The sequence below is a fragment of the Coregonus lavaretus genome, assembly GCF_964263955.1.
Source record: "Coregonus lavaretus genome assembly, chromosome: 37".
NCBI classification, from domain to species: Eukaryota; Metazoa; Chordata; class Actinopteri; order Salmoniformes; family Salmonidae; genus Coregonus; species Coregonus lavaretus.
Genome location: NC_140024.1, coordinates 5303903 through 5330668, shown reverse-complemented (window position 1 = coordinate 5330668; position 26766 = coordinate 5303903). Strand labels below are relative to the sequence as shown.

Genomic DNA, 26766 nt, shown 5'->3' with positions numbered 1-26766 from the left:
TCAATTGTCCATCTGTAAAAGTTTGTGAGGGTTTTAGGTGCCAAGCCAAATTTCTTCAGCCTCCTGAGGTTGAAGAGGCTCTGTTGCGCCTTCTTCACCACACTGTCTGCGTGGGTGGACCATTTCAGTTTGTCAGTGATGTGTAAGCCAAGGAACTTGAAGCTTTCCACCTTCTCCACTGCGGCCCCGTCGATGTGGATAGGGGGGTGCACCCTCTGCTGTTTCCTGAAGTCCACGATCATCTCCTTTGTTTTGTTGACGTTGAGTGAGAGGTTACTTTCCTGGCACCACACTCCCAGGGCCCTCACCTCTTCCCTGTAGGCTGTCTCGTCATTGTTGGTAATCAGGCCTACTATTGTTGTGTCGTCTGCAAACTTGATGATTGAGTTGGAGGCGTGCTTGGCCACGCCGTCATGGGTGAACAGGGAGTACAGGAGGGGGCTGAGCACGCACCCTTGTGGGGCCCCAGTGTTGAGGATCAGTGAAGTGGAGATGTTGTTTCCCACCTTCACCACCTGGGGTCGGCCCGTCAGGAAGTCCAGGACCCAGTTGCACAGGGCGGGGTTCAGACCCAGGGTCTCAAGCTTGATGATGAGCTTGGAGGGTACTATGGTGTTGAATGCTGAGCTATAGTCAATGTACAGCATTCTTACATAGGTATTCCTCTTGTCCAGATGAGATAGGGCAGTGTGCAGTGTGATGGCGATTGCATCGTCTGTGGATCTATTGTGGCGGTAAGCAAATTGAAGTGGGTCTAGGGTGACAAGTATGATAGAGGTGATATGATCCTTGATTAGTCTCTCAAAGCACTTCATGATGACAGAGGTGAGTGCTACGGGGCGATAGTCATTTAGTCCAGTTACCTTTGCTTTCTTGGGGACAGGAACAATGGTGGCCATCTTGAAGCATGTGGGAACAGCAGACTGGGAAAGGGAGAGATTGAATATTGAGGCTGCCTTTGCGCAATATGTCTCCAGTAGGGCGAATAAGGCATGCAAGCCTTTCCTTGACGGCTGCTTTGTTCCCTTACAAGCAAAGGGAATTTAGCTGACCTCATCAATGCTGAAGTGTGTTTTGTTTTCCTCCATCCTGTGCTGTCTGGCCTGCAACTAGCAGCTACCCAGGCATGTCTAACACCTAGGGCTCTATTCAATCCACATTGCGGAAGTTCAGCTTTACAGCGGAGACTGCATTTACGGTCAATTCTGCATATGTCGGCTCAATTGGAAATTACCTTAACATTTCTATCACAGAATCTGTAACGCTGATTGAATAGAGCCCCTACAGAACTGCAAGCAGCAGGTAAGCAGCTGCCAAACCAAATATCTTATGCACTAGCAGTATTATAGTATTACTTATGCTATGGCGCCCCCTTTTGAGAAGGAGATGTAATAAACTGCCATGAAGCATTTTTTCTTTAAGAGGATAGTTTTCTCTTTATCAAAATCAACTGAGCAGGTTGGGTGGGGGGTGGGGGGAGGGGGGGGGGGGTCGCTTCCTGAACACCCTCTGTGATAGCAGCTGCACCTCGCACACCATATGCCCCATTTTGCCACCGATCCTCTCTAATCTCTCAGCTCTATCAGGACTGACCCAAATTGCAGTTAGAGAGTAATGGCATGCTTGCCATTCCTCTGTATTTCATCGAGATCCACGAGCTGGATCACTGTGGATCTGGAGCACACATTCAAACCTATTACAACTGTCCTTCGCTGCTCGTTCAGCCAATTATGTTTAAGAAGCTATACAGAACTTTTGCCCCTAGGGATGCTCTTAAGCCAAAGCAGTCCCCTAAATGGACAGAAATATTATCAAGAAATTACGTCAGTGGACATAAAGGGGCACACCTTCCCACACCCATGAGCAAAAGCATATATTGTTTGCCTAAAATGAAAGATTTGTGTGCTTCCATGAGTGCAGACGAAAGATATCAAGGATCTGGAAGATTCTGTTTGGAGGGATGATCTAAGCTCCCTCCAGGCCCGGTCCTGGCTGTTCTACCACCCTAGGCAAGACAAAACTAGAATAGTCCCAGTAAGCAAAATGACGTTGAAGAACACTGAATTCAGGTTCATTTTCAGTCCTGAATGAAAGTTGAAAAGACGTAATTTATAGACGTCTATGTTTGGGCCAAATCAAGGCTGGTCCATACCGGACAAAGTCTGAACCAAACATAGACGTCTATGATTGGTTCAGATTTGGTCTGGACCAGAACAAAAACCAACATCCATTGATGTGGAAATCAAGGCTGGTCCAGACTGCACCAAAGAAAATACATTTAGGTTAGGCTACTTGATATGACAATATATAATATATATATTATATTATATATTATATATATTATTACAACCCTGCATGATGTAAAAATTGTCTGTCTCATTACATTGTCATACATTTTATCTCCAGCCTGTAGGCTACAGAAAAGGCAACATCCTCTTTCTACCATAGGCTATATCTGTTACATGATTTATGTTCGATTATTCTTTGGACGGAACGTTGGTGGAGCGCAGCAGCAATGCATCTCTCCAACAGCACCCTGGAGAGGTGCACTGGGAATGGAAAAGTTAAATATTTTGTGCCCCTGCCTTTGACAAAGTGGGCACTGCTTATCACAGGGCGGCACTGGTTGAGAGAAATTGTAATTGTTTTAGGGTAGAAATGAACAAAAATATAAACGCAACATGTAAAGTGTTGGTCCCATGTTTCATGAGCTGAAATAAAAGATCCCAGACATTTTCCATATGCACAAAAAGCTTATTTCTCACCAATTTTGAGAGGTGTGGCATATCAAGAAGCTGATTAAACAGCATGATCATTACACAGGTGCACCTTGTGCTGGGGACAATAAACTGCAACTGTAAAACGTGCAGTTTTGTCACACAACACAAATCCACAGATGTCTCAAGTTTTGAGGGAGCGTGCAATTGGCATGCTGACTACAGGAATGTCCACCAGAGCTGTTGCCAGAGAATTGAATGTTCATTTCTCTACCATAAGCCACCTCCACCTCCAACGTCATGTTAGAGAATTTGGCAGTACAACCGCAGACCACGTGTAACCACACCAGCCCAGGACCTCCACATCTGGCTTCTTCACCTGCGTGATCATCTGAGACCAGCCACCCGGACAATTTATGAAACTGAGGAGTATTTCTGTAATAAAGACCTTTTGTGGGGAAAAACTCATTCTGATTGGCTGCACCCCTGCTCAGTCATGTGAAATCCATAGATTAGGGCCTAATTTATTTATTTCAATTGACTGATTTCCTTATATGAACTGTAACTCAGTAAAATCGTTTAATTGTTGCGTTTATATTTTTTTTCAGTGTATATATAAGGTTGTATGTGTTGTTGGAGGTGCGTCTTGGTCAGTTTAACTCAGAAAATGCCGCCCTTGTTAATCTGCCGTCATAGGCTGCTGCCTTATCCTGCCTAATGAGTGGGCCGGCCCTGGATCCCTCCCAAAGTTTCAATAATTTCATATTCCTTATATTAAGCAAACCATTTTTATTTTATTTACGGATAGAGAAGGGCACACTCCAACCCTCAGACATAATTTACAAACCAAGCATTTGTGTTTAGTGAGTACCAGGGATGTTCTCTTGATAAGTGCGTGAATTGGACCATTTCCTTGTCCTGGCTTTACTAGTCAGCCATTAAAGATAATGGAAGTGGCAATTGCTCTTTACATATAAGCGCCTTGAGTGAGGATGTAATAAACAGAGGTACAGTATAATAATAACTTATAATTTGGGTTGATTAAAAAAATTGATGCTACAGTATGTTAATGTTTATATTGAGTTGACCTGTGGCTTAATTGTAATTTAGAATAAGGTACAGAAATAACCTTATTTGAGTGCAGGTCTTCATGTCTAAGACATTTTTTGTTCCCTTTGTCAAACCATCTTGGAAATATAGCAGACGATCAAGTCTTAATTTTGGCTTTTGCTACTTCTATAATAGACTGTATTGAAGTGTCTAGAATCCAAACTTGAGATCAATGCAAGAACTATGTGGACGTCTAAATTACGTAGAGTTGGTATTCGTTCTAGGGGTAACAAAGAATGGGAATATTTCCGGCAAATTTCAAAACTTTCCCTCGAAACCAGTGTAATTTTGTGTGTAAACATATAATTCTAATTTTCCAAAATAATAATTAATACTAACACATTTCCAAATTCCCGAAGTTTACAAAAAAGTACACCCCTAATTTGGCTCTAAGCCCACATAACCAATGCATTAGGGTGCAGTAAATCCATGATTTAACATTCTGCTATAGAGATTTATGCACGTTAATGCGTATGTCGTGTCTCAATAATTATTTTGTATATGAAAGTCGTCTTTAAAGTGTTTAAGGTTAGTCTTGGAGTCCTTTTCAATTTTGATGTCCTCGTGGAAAGTTGGCCATTTGGATGTTGTCCATTTGGAGTCCAGGATTGTAGTAAGCTGAACCATCATATTTCAAGTCCAAAGGCTCACTGTTGTCCAGTCGTAGAACTAGGAGTGAGAAACAGAGATGTGAAATTTTACATGGCCGATTTATGATAACAGGTACTTTCCTATAATGTATTCAGTCCTATCAGATAGAAAATATGCCAGGAAATCCTAAAAGGGAAATATCTCCAAGGGAACTGCTTACCTGAGTCTGAGGGGAATTCCTCAACAAGCTTCCTGTGTGTGAAATCCCGTCGGCCTCTCCTTCTCAGGATGACATAGACCACCATCGCCACGAAGCACACTGCCACTCCTGTGCCCAGGATGGCACCCCATGCCTCACTCCTCTTCTTGTTCTGCACTGCATCTGAGGCCAAGCCTTTGAAAACAAAAATAAATGTATCACAAAAAATACATGAAAAAGAGGAGGTAAATACATTGCAAATACAACATTCTAATATTGGTGCAATTCTAATATAGGTGCAATTCTAATATATGGTGCAATAAATGTCTGGGTTTATATATTTATGTATTGAAAAATATCTTCCGGTCACACTTTATTTGGACAGTACCATATAGATTATCTACAGATGGTCATACTATCAACAAAGTATCTGTTGATAAGCAAATCCTTCCTAAGGTTACGGTTAGAGTTAGGGATAGGTTTAGAATAAGGGTTAGGGTAAGAATTAAGGTTAGGGTTAGTGGACAGTAAGTTGAAATGTTGTTGAGAGTTATTGAACATCTAAAAACCATATACAGTGGGGGAAAAAAGTATTTAGTCAGCCACCAATTGTGCAAGTTCTCCCACTTAAAAAGATGAGAGAGGCCTGTAATTTTCATCATAGGTACACGTCAACTATGACAGACAAATTGAGAAGAAAAAAATCCAGAAAATCACATTGTAGGATTTTTAATTAATTTATTTGCAAATTATGGTGGAAAATAAGTATTTGGTCACCTACAAACAAGCAAGATTTCTGGCTCTCACAGACCTGTAACTTCTTCTTTAAGAGGCTCCTCTGTCCTCCACTCGTTACCTGTATTAATGGCACCTGTTTGAACTTGTTATCAGTATAAAAGACACCTGTCCACAACCTCAAACAGTCACACTCCAAACTCCACTATGGCCAAGACCAAAGAGCTGTCAAAGGACACCAGAAACCAAATTGTAGGCCTGCACCAGGCTGGGAAGACTGAATCTGCAATAGGTAAGCAGCTTGGTTTGAAGAAATCAACTGTGGGAGCAATTATTAGGAAATGGAAGACATACAAGAACACTGATAATCTCCCTCGATCTGGGGCTCCACGCAAGATCTCACCCTGTGGGGTCAAATTGATCACAAGAACTGTGAGCAAAAATCCCAGAACCACACGGGGGGACCTAGTGAATGACCTGCAGAGAGCTGGGACCAAAGTAACAAAGCCTACCATCAGTAACACACTGCGCCGCCAGGGACTCAAATCCTGCAGTGCCAGACGTGTCCCCCTGCTTAAGCCAGTACATGTCCAGGCCCGTCTGAAGTTTGCTAGAGTGCATTTGGATGATCCAGAAGAGGATTGGGAGAATGTCATATGGTCAGATGAAACCAAAATGTAACTTTTTGGTAAAAACTCAACTCGTCGTGTTTGGAGGACAAAGAATGCTGAGTTGCATCCAAAGAACACCATACCTACTGTGAAGCATGGGGGTGGAAACATCATGCTTTGGGGCTGTTTTTCTGCAAAGGGACCAGGACGACTGATCCGTGTAAAGGAAAGAATGAATGGGGCCATGTATCGTGAGATTTTGAGTGAAAACCTCCTTCCATCAGCAAGGGCATTGAAGATGAAACGTGGCTGGGTCTTTCAGAATGACAATGATCCCAAACACACCGCCCGGGCAACAAAGGAGTGGCTTCGTAAGAAGCATTTCAAGGTCCTGGAGTGGCCTAGCCAGTCTCCAGATCTCAACCCCATAGAAGATATTTGGAGGGAGTTGAAAGTCTGTGTTGCCCAGCGACAGCCCCAAAACATCACTGCTCTAGAGGAGATCTGCATGGAGGAATGGGCCAAACCTTGTGAAGACTTACAGAAAACGTTTGACCTGTGTCATTGCCAACAAAGGGTATATAACAAAGTATTGAGAAACTTTTGTTTTTGACCAAATACTTATTTTCCACCATAATTTGCAAATAAATTCATAAAAAATCCTACAATGTGATTTTCTGGATTTTTTTTCCTCATTTTGTCTGTCATAGTTGGCGTGTACCTATGATGAAAATTACAGGCCTCTCTCATCTTTTTAAGTGGGAGAACTTTCACAATTGGTGGCTGACTAAATACTTTTTTCCCCCACTGTACAGTACATCTACATCTACCAAACAAAGGACCATTCTTCCTATAATTGAGGGCAAAATGTGTGTTTAAAAATAAATGTACAGAAGCATATAGAGCAAGCACCCTTTTACATGAGTAGTCTCAACTCAATAGACAGTAATATTTCCCAGCCATGTAATTACGCTACCACAATCAGTAAATTACCATGTGTGAAAATAACAGGTTTTATTGCAATTAGTGAAACTAATAATTAACAATGTCAGTCAAATGAAAAGTGTAAAGTGTATCAGTATTTCATTGTCGTTTCATGTCATTTGTGAAATTACCACGCAAGTGATACAGTGCCTTCAGAAAGTATTCACACCCCTTCTTGACTTTTTCCACATTTTGTTCTGTTACAGCCTGAATTTAAAATGGATTAAATTTAGATTTTGTGTCAGTGATCTACACACAATTCCCCATAACGTAAAAGTGGAATTTTGTTTTTAGATTTTTTTAAACAAATTAATTAAAATGAAAAGCTGAAATGTCTTGAGTCAATATTCAACCTCTTTGTTATGGCAAGCGTAACTAAGAAATTGTTGCATTTTGCATTTATATTTTTGTTCAGTGTAGTTACTCCACAATACAAACCTAAACGACAAAGTGAAAAGAAGGAAGCCTGTACAGAATACAAATATTCCAAAACATGCATCCTATTTGCAATAAGGCACTAAAGTAATACTGCAAAAAATGTGGTAAAGAAATGAACTTTTGTCCTGAATACAAAGCATTATGTTTGGGGCAAATCCAACATAACACATCACTGGGTACCACTCTTCATATTTTCAAGCATGGTGGTGGCTGCATCATGTTATGGGTATGCTTGTCATCGACAAGGACTAGGGAGTTATTTAGGATAAAAAATAAATGGAATAAATTGACAAATTCACCTTTCAGCAGGATAATAACCTAAAACACAAGGCCAAATATACACTTGAGTTGCTTACCAAGACGACATATAATTTATCTGAGTGGCCTAGTTACAGTTTTGACTTAAATTGGCTTGACAATCTATGGCAAGACTTGAAAATGGCAGTCTAGCAATGATCAACAATCAACTTGACAGAGCTTGGAGAATTATTTAAAGAATAAATGGGCAAATATTGTACAATCCAGCTGTCATTGCTCCCAAAGGTGATTCTAATATGTATTGAATCAGGAGGATGAATTAGTGTTTAATTTAGCATTTAAAAAATATATAATCTTCAAATGTCTCTTCCACTATGACATTACAGTGTATTGGGTGTGGATCGTTGACAAAATGGACAATTAAATACATTTTTATCCCACTTTTTAACATAACAAAATGTGTAAAAAGTCAAGGGGTGTGAATACTTTCTGAAGGCACTGTATGTAAAACATTTTACCAACATGATTTATTAAATTATGCTCTCCCTGAATCCCTGATTGAATTACATTAACCAACCCCTGTAAGAGGAAAAGCATTATGGCTGAAATGCAGTTACAGGATGTGTTAGTTCTGCTAATGTATTGTTTCAATTCAGTGAGGATAAATACTTTCCTTATGCCTTGGATCCAGCATCCAGGTTGTACTCATTATTTCTTAAACTTTTTTTGATAAAAATGCAACAAAAAGATAAAGCAAAGAGGACTATGGATTGTTTGTGTTACCCTTGGAAACCTGATTACCATAAAACCACTGTCTCCTTGGGCATAGACTGCATTCGGAAAGTATTCAGAACCCTTGACTTTTTCCACATTTTGTTACATTACAGCCTTATTCTAAAATGTATTAAATAAATAAAAATCCTCATCAACCTACACACAATACCCCGTAATGACAAAGTGAAAACAGGTTTTTAGAAATGTTTACCAATCTATTAAAAATAAAAAACAGAAATACCTTATATACATAACTATTCAGACCCTTTGCTATGATAATCGAAATTGAGCTCAGGTAAATCCTGTTTCCATTGATCATCCTTGAGATGTTACTACAACTTGATTGGAGTCCACCTGTGGTAAATTCAATTGATTGGACATGATTTGGAAAGGCACACAAGTGTCTATATAAGATCCCACAGTTGACAGTGCATGTCAGAACCAAAACCAAACCATGAGGTCGAAGGAATTGTCCTGCAGCATTGAAGGTCCCCAAGAACACAGTGGCCTCCATCATTCTTAAATGGAAGAAGTTTGGAACCATCAAGACTCTTCCTAGAGCTGGCCACCCGGCCAAACTGAGGGCCTTGGTCAGGGAGGTGACCAGGAACCCGATGGTCACTCTGACAGAGCTCCAGAGTTCCTCTGTGGAGATGGGAGAGCCTTCCAGAAGGACAACCATCTCTGCAGCACTCCCCCAATCAGGTATTTATGGTAGAGTGGCCAAACAGAAGCCACTCCTCAGTAAAAGGCACATGACAGCTCGCTTGGAGTTTGTCAAAAGGCACCTAAAGACTCTCAGACCATGAGAAACAAGATTCTCTGGTCTGATGAAACCAAGATTTAACTCTTTGGCCTGAATGCCAAGCGTCACGTCTGGAGGAAACCTGGCCCATCCCTACGGTGAAGCATGGTGGTGGCAGCATCATGCTGTGGGGATGTTTTTCAGCGGCAGGGACTGGGAGACTAGTCAGGATCGAGGGAAAGATGAACAGAGCAAAGTACAGAGACATCCTTGATGAAAACTTACTCCATAGAGCTCAGGACCTCAGACTGGGGTGAAGGTTCACCTTCCAACAGGACAACGATCCTAAGCACACAGCCAAGACAACACAGGAGTGGCTTCGGGAAGATTCTCTGAATGTCCTTGAGTGGCCCAGCCAGAGCCTGGACTTGAACCCAATCGAACATCACTGGAGAGACCTGAAAATAGCTGTGCAGCGACGCTCCCCATCCAACCTGACAGAGCTTGAGAGGATCTGCAGAGAAGAATGGGAGAAACTCCCCAAATACAGGTGTGCCAAGCTTGTAGCGTCATACCCAAGAAGACTCGAGGCTGTAATCGCTGGCAAAGGTGCTTCAACAAAGTACTGAGTAAAGGGTCTGAATACTTATGTACAGTGCCTTAAAAAAGTATTCATCCCCCTTCGCGTTTTTCCTATTTTGTTGCATTACAACCTGTAATTTAAATGGATTTTTATTTGGATTTCATGTAATGGACATACACAAAATAGTCAAAATTGCTGAAGTGAAATGAATAAAATAACTTGTTTCAAAGAATTCTAAAAAATAAATAACGGAAAAGTGATGCATATGTATTCACCCCCTTTGCTATGAAGCCCCTAAATAAGATCTGGTGCAACCAATCACCTTCAGAAGTCACATAATTAGTTAAATAAAGTCCACCTGTGTGCAAGTGTCACATGATCTGTCACATGATCTCCGTATATATACACCTGTTCTGAAAGGCCCCAGAGTCTGCAACATCACTAAGCAAGGGGCACCACCAAGCAAGCGGCACCATGAAGACCAAGGAGCTCTCCAAACAGGTCAGGGACAAAGTTGTGGAGAAGTACAGATCAGGGTTGGGTTATAAAAAAATATCTGAAACTTTGAACATCCCACCATTATTAAAAAATGGAAAGAATTTGGCACCACAACAAACCTGCCAAGAGAGGGCCGCCCACCAAAACTCACGGACCAGGCAAGGACGGCATTAATCAGAGAGGCCACAAAGAGACCAAAGATAACCCTGAAGGAGCTGAAAAGCTCCACAGCGGAGATTAGAGTATCTGTCCATAGGACCACTTTAAGCCGTACACTCCACAGAGCTGGGCTTTACGGAAGAGTGGCCAGAAAAAAGCAATTGCTTAAAGAAAAAAATAAGCTAACACGTTTGGTGTTCGCCAAAAAGCAACACTCGAGTGGTTTAAGGGGAAACATTTAAATGTCTTGGAATGGCCTAGTCAACGCCCAGACCTCAATCCAATTGAGAATCTGTGGTATGACTTAAAGATTGCTGTACACCAGCGGAACCCATCCAACTTGAAGGAGCTGGAGCAGTTTTGCCTTGAAGAATGGGCAAAATTCCCAGTGGCTAGATGTGCCAAGTTTATAGAGACATACCCCAAGAGACTTGCAGCTGTAATTGCTGCAAAAGGTGGCTCTACAAAGTATTGACTTTGGGGGGGTGAATAGTTATGCACGCTCAAGTTTTCAGTTTTTTTGTCTTATTTCCTGTTTGTTTCACAAGAAAAAATATTTTGCATCTTCAAAGTGGTAGGCATGTTGTGTAAATCAAATGATACATTATATTATAACTATTATATTATTATTATATACAAACCCCCCAAAAATCTATTTTAATTCCAGGTTGTAAGGCAACATAATAGGAAAAATGCTAAGGGGAGTGAATAGTTTCGCAAGCCACTGTAAATGTGATATTTCCTTTTTTTCATTTTGGGGTATTGTGTGTAGAAAAAAAAACTATTAAATCCATTGTAGAATAAGGTTGTAATGTAACAAAATGTGGAAAAGTCAAGGGGTCTGAATACTTTCCGAATGCAATGTAATGTGGTTTGTGGTATGCGAAGATGAGATCTAACTATTCCAAGGCAGTTTTGATACAACTTTATACAACCAAATGAAAAGTACCAGACTAGTCAATTTGCTAATAAGATTAACAACATGTTTACTATGAACAGCAATTTCCCCTCTTCAAATAAGCTTTCATAATCTCGGTCATCACATTTGGAAATTCAAATGTTTACTTCCCTGACATCTCCTTATCTGAAGACCAAGCTTGTTAACCTCACTTGCCTTTCTATTTTCTCACAACACTTTTTATTTGATAAAATGGAGCACACCCTGCATTCACATTAGCATAAAGTTGGGTATTCATATTCCTGGCTTACACATTTCATCACAATATTGTTTTGAACGTTTAAGCCTGACTCCCGACTGAACGTTCCACTCAATGCATTGTCAATTGGCACTGATGAAGAAGTGCATTATAGTGGCTTGGAAATACATTGCCATTTCTAAAGGAGGCAAATAATTAGTAGGAAAACCTTTTGTCATCATTGTGATGTCGTCAGATTAACATTAGATGTAGTATTACGTTAGCTAGCTAGCTAAGATTGAGGGGAGAGCATCGGATTTTAGCTAGATAACTCTAGAATTGCTAGGTATTTTTTACGAACTGCTAGCTAATGGCAACTTTGCCATCTGTCTAAAGTAAATTTGGTATTTGGTATTTGTTGGTATTTTATTAGGATCCCCATTATCTCTTCCTGGGGTCCACACAAAACATGACATAATACAGAACATCAATAGACAAGAACAGCTCAAGGACTGAACTACACAATTATGAAATAAGAAAATAAGAAAAAAATAAGAACACTTTGTGCTTTGAGGTGTTGTATATATATATATTTTTTAAGCAAATGTTGAGATGGAAGGGAATTCCATGTGATCATGTCTCTATATAATACTGTGTGTTGCCTTGAATTCGTTCTGGATTTGGGGACTGTGAATAGACCCCTGGTGGAGTAAGTATGCCTGTCAGAGCTATATGTAAGTTGATTATACAGACAATTTGGAATTTAACACAATAATAATTCTCACAAAAACAAGAATTGATGCAGTCAATCTCTCCTCTACTTCGAGCCAAGAAAGACTGACATGCATACTGTTGACATTAGCCCTCTGTGTACATTGAAGGACAAATTTGACGACATCATAATAATGGCAAAGTTGTTTCCTACTAATTATTTGCCAACTGTTACGCAATGTAGTCGTATTTCCGGGCCACTATACACTCTTAGAAAAAAGAACCCTTTTTGGTTCCAGGTAGAACCCTTTTTGGTTCCAGGTAGAACCCTTTTTGGTTCCAGGTAGAACCCTTTTGGGTTCCATGTAGAACCCTCTGTGGAAAGGGTTTTACATGGAACCCAAAAGGGTTACACATGGAACCCAAAAGGGTTATACATGGAACCAAATGGGGTTCTTCAAGGGGTTATCCTATGGGGACAGCCAAAGAACCCTTTTAGGTTCTAGATACCACCTTTTTTTCAAAGAATGTAGTGTAATTTAGACTAGTGATTGTCAACTGGGGGGTCCCGGGAGGATTTTAAGGGGTCACTGGACTATATATATATATATATTATTTTGAAAAGTAACAGCCGCACCTAAACGTTTATTTTGAAAGGATACCGCCGCACCGCTTATTGCTGCTGACTTTACACCTGTAGCGCGTCTGCAGTGATGAAATGGCTAGCTACGTTCGGACTCAGAGGTTTTTCGCGCTGCACACTCACTGACCAATACAATAATGTTCTTGCCCCACACACACACACACTGATCCAATAAAAATGTCATTCTGCAACATTGTTTTGTTTTAAATGTGACACGTCCAATCAGATAATACAGATATTCTTCTGACAGCTAGCTTGATTGACAGCTAACAATGCAGATGTGTTCTGCAGGCATTGCACATGTAGATAGTTAGCTGTCATTAACTCATGTAGGCTAGCTGTCAGAGTAAAATCATGGATAATTTTTTTAAACTCCCTCTTCATATACTGCTGCTTCCAATTTCAACAACAAGGCAGACAACCCTGTCCCTGTCAAGAAGAGAAAATATGACCCCCGACTTTAAATATGGTTTTACATATACAGAAGACAGACAGGGTGAGTGTAGACCGCTGTGCGTCCTATGCAACGAGCTTTTAGCTAATGAGAGCATGAAACCCTCCAAAATGAAAAGACACCTGGACACCAAGAATCCAAGCCACAAAGATAAGACAGCTGACTTAAAAAAAAAAAAAAGTCAATATCTAGAGGCCTCACAAGATTCATTGAAGATTCGCCCATCATACCTTGTGGCCTAGCGCATTGCTAAGTGCAAAAAAGCCCACATCAGCACAGAGGATCACATACTCCTTGCTGCGATTGATTTGTGCACTTAAATCTTGGGAGAGTCAGTCGCCAACAAACTTAAAACCATACCCCTATCCAATGACACCATGAGGAGGAGAATCCATGACATGTTTGAGGACATAACGCACCAGATATCAGAGCGCATCAGTGCAAATATTACGCACAGCAGCTTGATGAATCCACAGGTGTGGCTAACCATGCAATTCTAATGGTCTATGTCAGACACGTCTCGAATAATAAAACTTCGATGGATACCGGACCCCTTTCGAGTGGAGATGGGAAGCGTCATGTTGCCAAGCAACGAAGAGGATCAGCTGGTGGAGTTGTCATTTGATCTGCGCTTCCCGGAAATGACACTGCCACAGTTCTGGTGTAGCGGGAGAGTATCTTGCTCTCGCCTGTCATGCAATCAGAATCATGCTACGGTTCAGCACTACCTATCTGTGTGAAAGTGGCTTCTCTACAGTGGCCATGCTGAAAACTAAAAGCAGAGACAAACTGGACAGCCAGCATGACCTCCGAGTTGCCCTGTCAACCATCACCCCAGACTTCAATAAACTTATCAAACTGAAGAAACACACCCAGTTTACCCACTGATAGGCCACACACACACACACACACACACACACACACACACACACACACACACACAACATAAATAAACAGGTAAATGAGTTATTGTTCAGTATGTTAATTATTATTATTTATTTTTATTTTTTTAGGGAGAGATCAGCTTTAATATTGGTAATTATTATTGGTAATTAATTTTGACATTCATATTACATTTTATTGAACTGGTTAAAAACTTACACCTTTAAAAAAACTTTTCAAGGTTGTGAAACTATTCACATGGTAATTGATGATTACAAAATCCTAATGATTGTTGTTTTTTCTATTTTAAACAATTGTATGTGATGTGTTACTGTGGTCCTCTGTAGCTCAGCTGGTAGAGCACAGCGCTTGTAACACCAAGGTAGTGGGTTCGATCCCTGCGACCACCCATACACAAAAATGTATGCACGCATGACTGTAAGTCGCTTTGGATAAAAGCATCTGCTAAATGGCATATTATTACTGTTCATTGACTGGTTTTGATGTCATGTTCTGAGTCTGATCATTTATTACACCCCACTCCTGAACTGGTCACCTAATTAAATGGTGTATTCTCTTGAATTGATAATAAATGTTTTTTCAGTTAATATGTCTGTGTAATGACTTTCTTTAATACCATAATAATAGCCCATTGAGACAGTCTATTTTGCAAGTGAAGACTGCCCAAGAAGGCAGCTGCAATACAGCATTACAAAATGTAATCATCAACAGTCCATAATATTGGGTCGTGACTCAATTGTCATTGTCAATTTTGATCCCCAGGCAAAACCAGTTGAGAACCACTGATTTAGACGAAACAGTCATTAGTCACCGTTTGGAATGACTGGTCACCACTAGAGTTTTGGGGGCTACTGTGGCTGAGGTGTCTTTAGAATGAATGTACACTCTAAAAATGTGGGGTTCGTCAAAGGGTTCTTCTAAGATCCTCAAAGTTCATTGAAGAACCTTAGGTTTCTTGGCACTGAAAAATGCCAAGAACCATATAGGAGGTGGGGTTCATCGAGGAACCTTTTTAGTTCTTGGGGGTTCTTGCAGGAACCTAACTTCCCAACTGAAACATTTGGGTTTTGAATTTGAGATGACAGCAGGTGCAGGCATTTAACTGAAAAATTGAAAGATCTCAATTTAAGGTAAGGTTTCTCTCTTGTATGATCTAAATTGATATTGTTTTATGATTATACCATCTATCTTTCATATTTGTTCAAATGGCTGTTGTTTGACACTTTGTCCCTTTTTACAATTCCTTCTAAGACAGAAAATGGACACAATTCAATGGATATCAATCAACAAAGAGATAAGAATATGTTAAAAATATAGCTGCATTGTGCGCAGATGCCTGAACTGCTCAGTTATTTGTGTGTCTTTGTATGTACAATTAGTAGTGGTTTGCATCATAATGTTATGCAGATCACATGTCTCATCTACAGTTAATTTAAATTAAGGGTTTCTCTAAAACCTTATAGGACTCTGTCACAGCTGCCATCTTCCTCCTCCCTTACTTCTCCAATGACGATCCCAGAGCCCTCTACATTATGGACAAGGTACAGGTAAGTCAGAAGTTTACATACACCTTAGCCAAATACATTTAAACTCAGTTTTTCACAATTCCTGACATTTAATCCTAGTAAACATTCCCTGTTTTAGGTCAGTTAGGATCACCACTTTATTTTAAGAATGTGAAATGTCAGAATAATAGTAGAGAGAATGATTGATTTATTTCAGCTTTTATTTCTTTCATCACATTCCCACTGGGTCTGTCACGCCCTGACATTAGAGATCACCTGTATTCTCTGTTTGGTTAGGTCAGGGTGTGATTTGGATAGAATCTAGTTTATTCTATATCTATGTTGGCCGGGTGTGGTTCCCAATCAGAGGCAGCTGTCCATCGTTGTCTCTGATTGGGGATCATACTTAGGCAGCCATTTTGCCTACCTTTAGTTGTGGGATCTTGTTTCTGATTCTGTTTAGGCTTGTTGCTGTTAGCGTTTAGAACTTCACGTTCAGTTGCTTTTGTTATTTTGTCAAGTGTTTATTTAAATAATTAAACATGTACGCATACCACGCTGCACCTTGGTCCGATCCTTTATACAACGAACGTGACAGGGTCAGAAGTGTACATACACTCAATTAGTATTTGGTAGCATTGCCTTTAAATTGTTTAACTTGGGTCAAACGTTTCAGCTAGCCTTCCACAAGCTTCCCACAATAAGTTGGGTGAATTTTGGCCCATTCCTCCTGACAGAGCTGGTGTAACTGAGTCAGGTTTGTAGGCCTCCTTGCTCGCACACACTTTTTCAGTTCTGCCCACAAATGTTCTATAGGATTGAGGTCAGGGCTTTGTGATGGCCACTCCAATACCTTGACTTTGTTGTCCTTAAGCCATTTTGCCACAACTTTGGAAGTATGCTTGGGGTCATTGTCCATTTGGAAGACCCATTTGCGACCAAGCTTTAACTTCCTGACTGATGTCTTGAGATGTTGCTTCAATATATCCACATCATTTTCCTTCCTCATGATGCCATCTATTTTGTGAAGTGCACCAGTCCCTCCTGCAGCAAAGCACCCCCACAGCATGGTGCTGCCACCCCCGTGCTTCACGGTTGGGATGGTGTTCTTCGGCTTGCAAGTAGCCCCCTTTTTCCTCCAAACATAACGATGGTCATTATGGCCAAACAGTTCTATTTTTGTTTCATCAGACCAGAGGACATTTCTCCAAAAAGTACGATCTTTGTCCCCATGTGCAGTTGCAAACCGTAGTCTGGCTTTTTTATGGCAGTTTTGGAGAAGTGGCTTCTTCCTTGCTGAGTGGCCTGTCAGGTTATATTGATATAGGACTTGTTTTACTGTGGATATAGATACTTTTGTACCTGTTTCCTCCAGCATCTTCACAAAGTCCTTTGCTGTTGTTCTGGGATTGATTTGCACTTTTCGCACCAAAGTACGTTCATCTCTAGGAGACAGAATGTGTCTCCTTCCTAAGCGGTATGACGGCTGTGTGGTCCCATGGTGTTTATACTTGCGTACTATTGTTTGTACAGATGAACATGGTAACTTCAGGCGTTTGGAAATTGCTCCCAAGGATGAACCAGACTTGTGGAGGTCTACAATTTTTTTCTGAGGTCTTTGCTGATTTATTTTGATTTTCCCATGATGTCAAGCAAAGAGGCACTGAGTTAGAAGGTAGGCTTTGAAATACATCCACAGGTACACCTCCAATTGACTGAAATGATGTCAATTAGCCTATCAGAAGCTTCTAATGCCATTACATAATTTTCTAGAATTTTCCAAGCTGTTTAAAGGCACAGTCAACTTAGTGTATGTAAACTTCTGACCCACTGGAATTGTGATACAGTGAATTATAAGTGAAATAATCTGTCTGTAAACAATTGTTGGAAAAAGTACTTGTGTCATTCACAAAGTAGATGTCCTAACCAACTTGCCAAAACTATAGTTTGTTAACAAAAAATTTGTGGAGTGATTGAAAAACAAGTTTTAATGATTCCAACCTAAGTGTATGTAAAATTCCGACTTCAACTGTATGTGTATGAAAACCTTTGTCAAAAGTGAATCGTTTTTTTCATTCACATTTACCACAAAAACCAAGGTATGAATACTGTTGTGTGCATGTTTTGTTAATCATCTGTATAATTATATGTTTTTGTTGTATTCACAGACTACACCTCTGCTGAATATAATAGGAAACCTGTTTGATCACCATGCATTGCAAAATCATTCTGGCTATTCATAACCTACAGAGGACATCAACATCAACATGCCAGAGTCGTTTTAAAGGGTTCTTCGAATAACTTATAGGGGTTACCCCACAGTTTCAATTTGAAGAACCCCTAAAGGATCCTCCAGGAAGCTTTTATTTTCAGTGTAACAATGGCGTAATGCTACCAAGTGACGGAGGTGCAAACCATGAATAGAGAAAATAGGATCTAGGTCCAGATATTGTCTACTTTTATGTGACATGGTTGTGTGAAACTCCACACCTTTTCTCTCCATGTTCCCTAAAAAAAAGGTAATTAGCCAGTATGTGTTGTCAATAGATTAATAAACATTGCATACATAGACTGCGATGCATAACTAGCATGCTGTACTAACCATGGAAAATCTGTAAACCTGCAAATGAGGTAAACCAACAGGTCAAACATGCCACAGTCTAAACAAATCACCGGCTGAAATGTACGATGAGGTCTTTCCCAATGGTAACACTGTTTTTCGGCACACATTTCCAAGTATTTAAAGTCAAGGTTGACAGAAGTAGTTACTACATATTCAAATTCATGAATGTACCTGGCAAATCATGTGTGCAATTTAATTAGAATTACAAGAGGAACTACTCGTAAATCATTTATAACCTGTCAAAATTGGGGATATTCTCCTTTAATGAATGTCACCAATCACCCACTCAAATAAACCCTTGTTTAGTATGTTAGAAACTGGAGAGTAGTACTCTCACGCCCTGCACTGCAGCAATGAACCTCAGCTACTGACCCCCTCCTTCCTGTAGCCAGGCTAACACAGGGGTCTTTTGTCCCCTGGAGAAGGTGTTTGTAATGGAAGCCTCCACTCGCTGTGGGCATGCAGATAGTGTCTGAAAATCAACCCTACCCAGCCAGTGAAAGAAGGGGAGTTTGTGCTTTGGCAATAACAAAAAAAAGAGATCTGTCAAATGTGGGTCAGGGAGAGACCGGTAAGAAAGCTGTGTGTAAAAAAGACGATGGTGATATAACATAAGTTCCCTTTGAGCGTTGTTGGATATTGTGTTACTTTTTGACTGCTCTGTCTTTGTCTGGTTGCTGACTCATTCATGAATGCCTCGCCCAAAACATTTAAAACAATATCATAATGGATATGTGAAGTGAACACACCCAAATTCAAACACATTTTTTAATCTCTTGGTATCTCCCTAAAAGTTGTTACAGGCTCCCTTGACCAAGCAAGTAAGTAGGTTACAGGTGCACACAGCAGTACCATTGAGACAAAGAATGTACCAGATACTTAAACACTGGAACACTGTCTCCTCACCTCTCGCAGAGTTGTTCCCTGAAGCGGCACCAGTTTCCATCATGGATGTCGTTGTGCTGGGACCTGTGGTTGTTGTAGTTTGTGGGATGATTTTGGCAGTTGTAGTCCCAGGGGAGTCCAAGGGGAGCTCTGTGGTGGGGGAAGCTGTGGATGGTTCACTGGATGGCTCTGGTACTTCTGGTACTGCAGTCGTTACATTATGGCTGTCCTCTGTACTGTTGGTTACCCCGTTCTCAGCATCAGGATCTGGACCGGCCTCATGTGTGCTATTGGTGTCTGGAGCTGTGGTTGTCTCATTTAATTCAGTGTCATTGGACATGGAATTAGAGCCATTTGAGTTTTCTGTGATTGGAGTGGTGGTGGTAGTTTGGAATCCACTGTCCTCTCCAGTTGCATTGGAAACTTGGCTTGAGTTTAATGCGACACTCACTGGGGGTTCTGGTGCAACAGTGATTTGTGGAGATTCAACAGTGGTCGCTGAAGATTCAGAGTCTTCTGCTGTAGCATCTGGCAACCCTGGTGGCATTGCGGTGCCAATCGTCACACCACCTGAAGTCTCATTTGTGTCCTGGATGTCATCCTGTTCCCCACTAAATGACACGGCGCTATATGCGATACCCCAAGCAGAGTCATCTGTTGACTCAGTACCCTCCTGGTTCATATCAACAATGTCATTGGACTGAGCTTGTGATGTCTTGTTGAGCTTGGATTTGACCAATTGACGAAGCCAACTTTGATCAATCATACGTCCTGGAGAGTTTGTTGGTGCCTGGAGCAAGGCCACATGAAAACCTTGCAGTTGCAGAAGCAAAACAGCAGTGATGATTGCGTAAAGGTCCATATCCAGTCTCTCTCGTTCGTGTTCTGAAGAAACAATCAACACATAAACAAAATATTTTTGTTAGAAACATTGAGTCAAGGTTGATTCTCCACAAATCTGTTTTTTTAATTATCCCATTTTGGCTCGAATGTCCTATGGTGTGCAGGCCACCATTGATTATAAGTAGAGAATATACAGTACATTTGGAAAGTATTCAGACCCCTTGACCTTTTCCATATTTTGTTTCGTTACAGCCTTATTCTAAAATGGATTACATTTATTTTCCCCCTCATCAATCTACACACAATACCCCATAATGACAAAGCAAAAACAGTTTTTTTTATTTTTTTTTGCAAATGTATTAAAAATAAAAAACGGAAATATCAAATTTACATAAGTATTCCGACCATTTACTCAGTACTTTGTTGATGCACCTTTGGCAGCGATTATAGCCTCCAGTCTTCTTGGGTATGACGCTACAAGCTTTGCACACCTGTATTTGGGGAGTTTCTCCCTTTATTCTCTGCAGATCCTCTAAAGCTCTGTCAGGTTGGATGGGGAGCGTCGCTGTACAGTTATTTTCAGGTCTCTCCAGAGATGTTAGATCAGGTTCAAGTCCGGGCTCTGGCTGGGCCACTCAAGGACATTCAGAGACTTGTCACGAAGCCACTCCTGCGTTGTCTTGGCTGTGTGCTTAGGGTCGTTGTGCTGTTGGAAGGTGAACCTTCGTCCCAGTCTGAGGTCCTTAGCGCTCTGGAGCAAATTTTCATCAAGGATCTCTCTGTACTTTGCGCCGTTCATCTTTCCCTCGATCCTGACTATTCTCTCAGTTCCTGCTGCTGAAAAACATACCCACAGCATGATTCTGCCACCACCATGCTTCACCGTAGGGATGGTGCCAGGTTTCTTCCAGACGTGACGCTTGGCATTCAGGCCAAAGAGTTACATCTTGTTTCATCAGGCCACAGAATCTTGTTTCTCATGGTCTGAGTCCTTTAGGTGACTTTTGGCAAACTCCAAGGGGCTGTCATGTGCCTTTTACTGAGGAGTGGTTTCCGTCTGGCCACTCTACCATAAAGGCCTGATTGTTGGAGTGCTGCAGGGATGTTTGTCCTTATGGAAGATTCTCCCATCTCCACAGAGGAACTCTGGAGCTCTGTCAGAGTGACCATCGGGTTCTTGGTCACCTCCCTGACTAAGGCCCTTCTCCCCCGATTGCTCAGTATGGCCGGGCAGGCAGCTCTAGGAAGAGTCTTGGTGATTCCAAACTTTTTCAATTTAAGAATGATGAAGGCCACTGTGTTCTTGGGGACCTTCAATGTTGCAGACATTTTTTGGTACCCTTCCCCAGATCTGTTTCTCGACGCAATCCTGTCTCGGAACGCTACGGACAATTCCTTCGACCTCATGGCTTGGTTTTTGTTCTGACATGCACTGTCAACTGTAGGACCTTATATAGACACTTGTGTGCCTTTCCAAATCATGTCCAATCAATTGAATTTACCACAGGTGGACTCCAATCAAGTTGTAGAAACATCTCAAGGATGATCAATGGAAACAGGATGCACCTGAGCTCAATTTCTATTCTCATAGCAAAGGGTCTGAATACTTATGCACATAAGGTATTTCTGTCTTTTATTTTTAATACATTAGCAAAAGTTTTGAAAACCTGTTTTCGCTTTGTCATTATGGTGTATTGTGTGTAGATTGATGTGGAAAAAAAAGTAATTTTATCAATTTTAGAATAAGGCTGTAACTTAACAAAATTTTGAAAAAGTCAAGGGGTCTGAATACTTTCCGAATGCACTGTACTGTACATCATTTTTCTTAGGCAACCAGTAACCAACAATTTAATAGTTCAATTGATTAAGGCCAGATAAGACTTTATGAATTCCCAAGGCTCCCATTTGGTATTTCATATTCCCCATGTTCTGAAACAAATGCTCACCCTATACTCCAAAAAAGCAAGCTCTCTCTGGGTGGTTGGCTGATTTGACTCTATCGTTATCTTTTAATAGAATTATAATCTATTCATACCAATCCAGGAGATAAAGTGTTGACGCTATCAATTTGGCTTTGACCTCAATTTCAGGGTCAGGAGGAAAATTATTTCCCCTGAATAGAAGCAAACTCGCCATGTTTTTCAAATCAAATCTCCCAGAACTTGTATTATAGGAGTCTGGCATCTCAGTTTTGGGGACAATAGAGTAAATGAATGCCAATGCAATAATCATTCAGGGTGTAACTATGGGGAGACTCCCATGTACTTTAGTTGAGTCTGTGATGAACAGCAATATTGCCTGTTGGCATACTAAATATGCATTCAGCAGCATTGTCAAAGCACACATGAATGTCTGCCTAGCATTTCCCCTTCAGAAATATCCAATAGGCCAAGGGTTGAATAGGTTTTGATAGCATGATTGAAATAAAAGAACATATCTGAATGTTGGGACTACTCATCTTACTTTATTTATTTTATTTAAATTTAAGCATGGAGAAAGTGTCATGATTAACTCAGTCATTGTAGACGAACCATTTGGCGAAATGTTATCCTCCTTCAATCACTCTGAGTATCTTTGTGTTAGGTTTGTGTGCTCTTCAAACTTTACATGTTTGGTTTGGTAAAAATAAAGTTGGGTTAACACCATTTGAGTCCCTTCAGAAAATTAAGCAAAAAACCCATGAACACTTAACAATTACCTGAATCTGCATTGATAAAATAGTAGTCTGGATGAGATGACACATGTACAGTTGAAGTCGGAAGTGTACATACACCTTAGCCAAATACATTTAAACCTAGTTTTTCACAATTCCTGACATTTATTCCTAGTAAAAATTCCCTGTAATAGGTCAGTTAGGATCACCACTTTATTTTAAGAATGTGAAATGTCAGAATAATTGTAGAGATAATGATTTATTTCAACTTTTATTTATTTCATCACATTCCCACTGGGTCAGAAGTTTACATACACTCAATTAGTATTTGGTAGCATTGCCTTTAAATTATTTAATTTGGGTCAAACATTTCGGGTAGCCTTCCACAAGCTTCCCACAATAAGTTGGTGAATTTTGGCCCATTCCTCCTGACAGGGCTGGTGTAACTGAGTCAGGTTTGTAGGCCTCCTTGCTCGCACACACTTTTTCAGTTCTGCCCACAAGTTTTCTTTAGGATTGAGGTCAGGGCTTTGTGATGGCCACTCCAATACCTTGACTTTGTTGTCCTTAAGCCATTTTGCCACAACTTTGGAAGTATGTTTGGGCTCATTGTCCATTTGGAAGACCATTTGCGACCAAGCTTTAACTTCCTGACTGATGTCTTGAGATGTTGCTTCAATATATCCACATAATTTTCCTTCCTCATGATGCCATCTATTTTGTGAAGTGCACCAGTCCCTCCTGCAGCAAAGCGCCCCCACAGCATGATGCTGCCACCCCGTGCTTCACGGTTGGGATGGTGTTCTTCGGCTTGCAAGTCACACCTTTTTCCTCCAAACATAAAGATGGTCATTATGGCCAAACAGTTCTATTTTTGTTTCATCAGACCAGAGGACATTTCTCCAAAAAGTATGATCTTTGTCCTTTCAGGTTATGTCGATATAGGACTTGTTTTACTGTGGATATAGATACTTTTGTACCTGTTTCCTTCAGCATCTTAACGATATAACAATCGCGATCGATAAAAGACAGTACTGTGCAGCTGTCTTCATCGACCTGGCCAAGGCTTTTGACGTTGTCAATCACCGCATTCTTATTGGCAGACTAAATAGCCTTGGTTTCTCAAATGAATGCCTCGCCTGGTTCACCAACTACTTCTCAGATAGAGTTCAATGTGTCAAATCGGAGGGCCTGTTGTCTGGACCTCTGGCAGTCTCTATGGGGTGCCACAGGGTTCAATTCTCGGGCCGACTCTATTCTCTGTGTATATCAATGATGTCGCTTTTGCTGCTGGTGATTCTCAGATCCACCTCTACGCAGACGACACCATTTGGTATGCATCTGGCCCTTCATTGGACACTGTGTTAACAAACCTCCAAACGAGCTTCAATGCCATACAACACTCCTTCCGTGGCCTCCAACTGCTCTTAAACGCTAGTAAAACTAAATGCATGCTCTTCAATTGAACGCTGCTTGCACCCGCCCGCCCGACTAGAATCACTACTCTCGGCGGGTCTGACTTAGACATGTGGACAACTACAAATACCGTAAACTCTCCTTCCAGAGTCACATTAAGCATCTCCAATCCAAAGTTAAATCTAGAATAGGCTTCCTATTTCGCAACAAAGCCTCCTTCACTCATGCTGATAAACATGCCCTCGTAAAACGGACTATCCTACCGATCCTTGACTTCGGCGATGTCATTTACAAAATAGCTTCCAACACTCTACTCAGCAAATTGGATGTAGTCTATCACAGTGCCATGCGTTTCGTCACCGAAGCCCCATATACTACCCACCATTGTGACCTGTACGCTCTCGTTGGCTGGCCCTCACTACATATTTGTCGCCAAACCCACTGGCTCCAGGTCATCTATAAATCACTTCTAGGCAAATCCCCGCCTTATCTTAGATCATTGGTCACCATAGCAACACCCACCCGTAGTATGCGTTCCAGCAGGTATATCTCACTGGTCATCCCTAAAGCCAACACCTCCTTTGGCCGCCATTCCTTCCAGTTCTCTGCTGCAAATGACTGGAACGAACTGCAAAAATCTCTGAAGCTGGAGACACTTACCTCCCTCACTAACTTTAAGCATCAGTTGTCAGAGCAGCTTACCGATCACTGCACCTGTACACAGCCCAACTGTAATTAGCCCACCCAACTACCTCATCCCCATATTGTTATTTACATTGTTATTTATTTTGCTCATTTGTACCCCAGTATCTCTATTTGCACATCATCTTCTGCACATCTATCACTCCAGTGTTAATACTAAATTGTAATTATTTTGCACTATGGCCTATTGATTGTCTTACCTCCATAACTTACTATATTTGCACACACTGTATATATATTTTCTATTGTGTTATTGACTGTACGTTTTGTTTATTCCATATGTAACTCTGTGTTGTTGTTGTTTTTATCGCACTGCTTTGCTTTATCTTGGCCAGGTCGCAGTTGTAAATAAGAACTTGTTCTCAACTGGCCTACCTGGTTAAATAAAGGTGAAATAAAAATAAACAAGGTCCCTTGCTGTTGTTCTGGGATTGATTTGCACTTTTCGCACCAAAGTACGTTCATCTCTAGGAGATAAAATGTGTCTCCTTCCTAAGCGGTATGACGGCTGCGTGGTCCCATGGTGTTTATACTTGCGTACTATTGTTTGTACAGATGAATGTGGTACCTTCAGGCGTTTGGAAATTGCTCCCAAGGATGAACCAGACTTGTGGAGGTCTACAATTTTTTTTCTGAGGTCTTGGCTGATTTCTTTTGATTTTCCCATGATGTCAAGCAAAGAGTCACCGAGTTAGAAGGTAGGCCTTGAAATACTTCCACAGGTACACATCCAATTGACTCAAATGATTTCAATTAGCCTATCATAAGCTTCTAAAGCCATGACATCATTTTCTGGAATTTTCCAAGCTATTTAAAGGCACAGTCAACTTTGTGTATGTAAACTTCTGACCCACTGGAATTGTGATACAGTGAATTATAAGTGAAATAATCTGTCTGTAAACAATTGTTGGAAAAATTAGTTGTGTCATGCACAAAGTAGGTGTCCTAACCGAATTGCCAAAACTATAGTTTGTTAACAAGAAATTAGTGGAGTGGTTGAAAAACGAGTTTTAATGACTCCAACCTAAGTTTATGTAAACTTCCAACTTCAACTGTATATTGGTTTGCCTGACTGGTGGACAACTACTAAGAACAACTTGAACCCCCAACACCCCAATATGATAATTCTGTTTAATTTGAAAGTGCTATGACATTTACAATCGGATGGATTTTCCTCATTCGTTTTGTGGCGTTATCATTGAACTAATCAAACTTCTGGCAAGTCTGTAACCTTACAAAAATACCAAACACATATAAGTGTCACAAAATTCAACGTCTACCACACATCTCCCATACAGAAGAAATTGTGAAATAGCTCCACATTACTAAAATCACCACCGCCACTTACCTTTTTCTGGTGCTCGGTCAGGTGGTTACAGCTAACAGGTGTGCGGAAGGCAGTGAGATCTCTCAGCGAAACAGCCAGCGTATGAGAGAGAGGGAACAATAGGCCAGGGAAGGGGGAGGGCAGTGCAGTGCAGGGTATTCAGATCAGAACAACCAGGAACCTGTTCTACCTGATTTTACACCTGACACAAACACACCCTGACATTCAGCTAATCCCTAAATGGTAACATGGCACTGGATATAGGGTAACTAAGGTTTTTTAGACGTATCATGGTTTTATGGGTTATCTTCTGTGTTCCTGAGATGTATAATATATAATATATATAATATAATAATATAATATAATATGACATTTAGCAGACGCTTTTATCCAAAGCGACTTACAGTCATGCGTGCATATATATTTTTTTGTGTATGGTGTACACTACACATCAGTTTATTTCATTTCGGTTCGGTTTCCAGGTATACAGCACCTGAATTCCCCCTTTGGGCGGAGCATCTGCCCCCGAGTCCTCGGAACATTCCTCCCTTGTGATTGTGGAA

The 26766-nt window shown here is 40.8% G+C and overlaps 1 protein-coding gene across 1 annotated transcript; it reads right to left on the bottom strand.

The window, feature by feature from the left end:
- Nucleotides 1-2737: 2737 nt before the first annotated feature.
- On the bottom strand, nucleotides 2738-26386 carry LOC311111552 (uncharacterized protein). The gene is made up of 4 exons (XM_084154304.1): nucleotides 26225-26386; nucleotides 19284-20147; nucleotides 4639-4812; nucleotides 2738-4496 (listed from the first exon to the last, which is right to left on the bottom strand). Exons 2-4 carry the CDS (start codon nucleotides 20122-20124, stop codon nucleotides 4375-4377), a joined length of 1137 nt encoding a protein of 378 aa, XP_084010430.1. The 5' UTR covers nucleotides 20125-20147; nucleotides 26225-26386; the 3' UTR covers nucleotides 2738-4374.
- Between the last annotated feature and the right edge of the window lie 380 nt (nucleotides 26387-26766).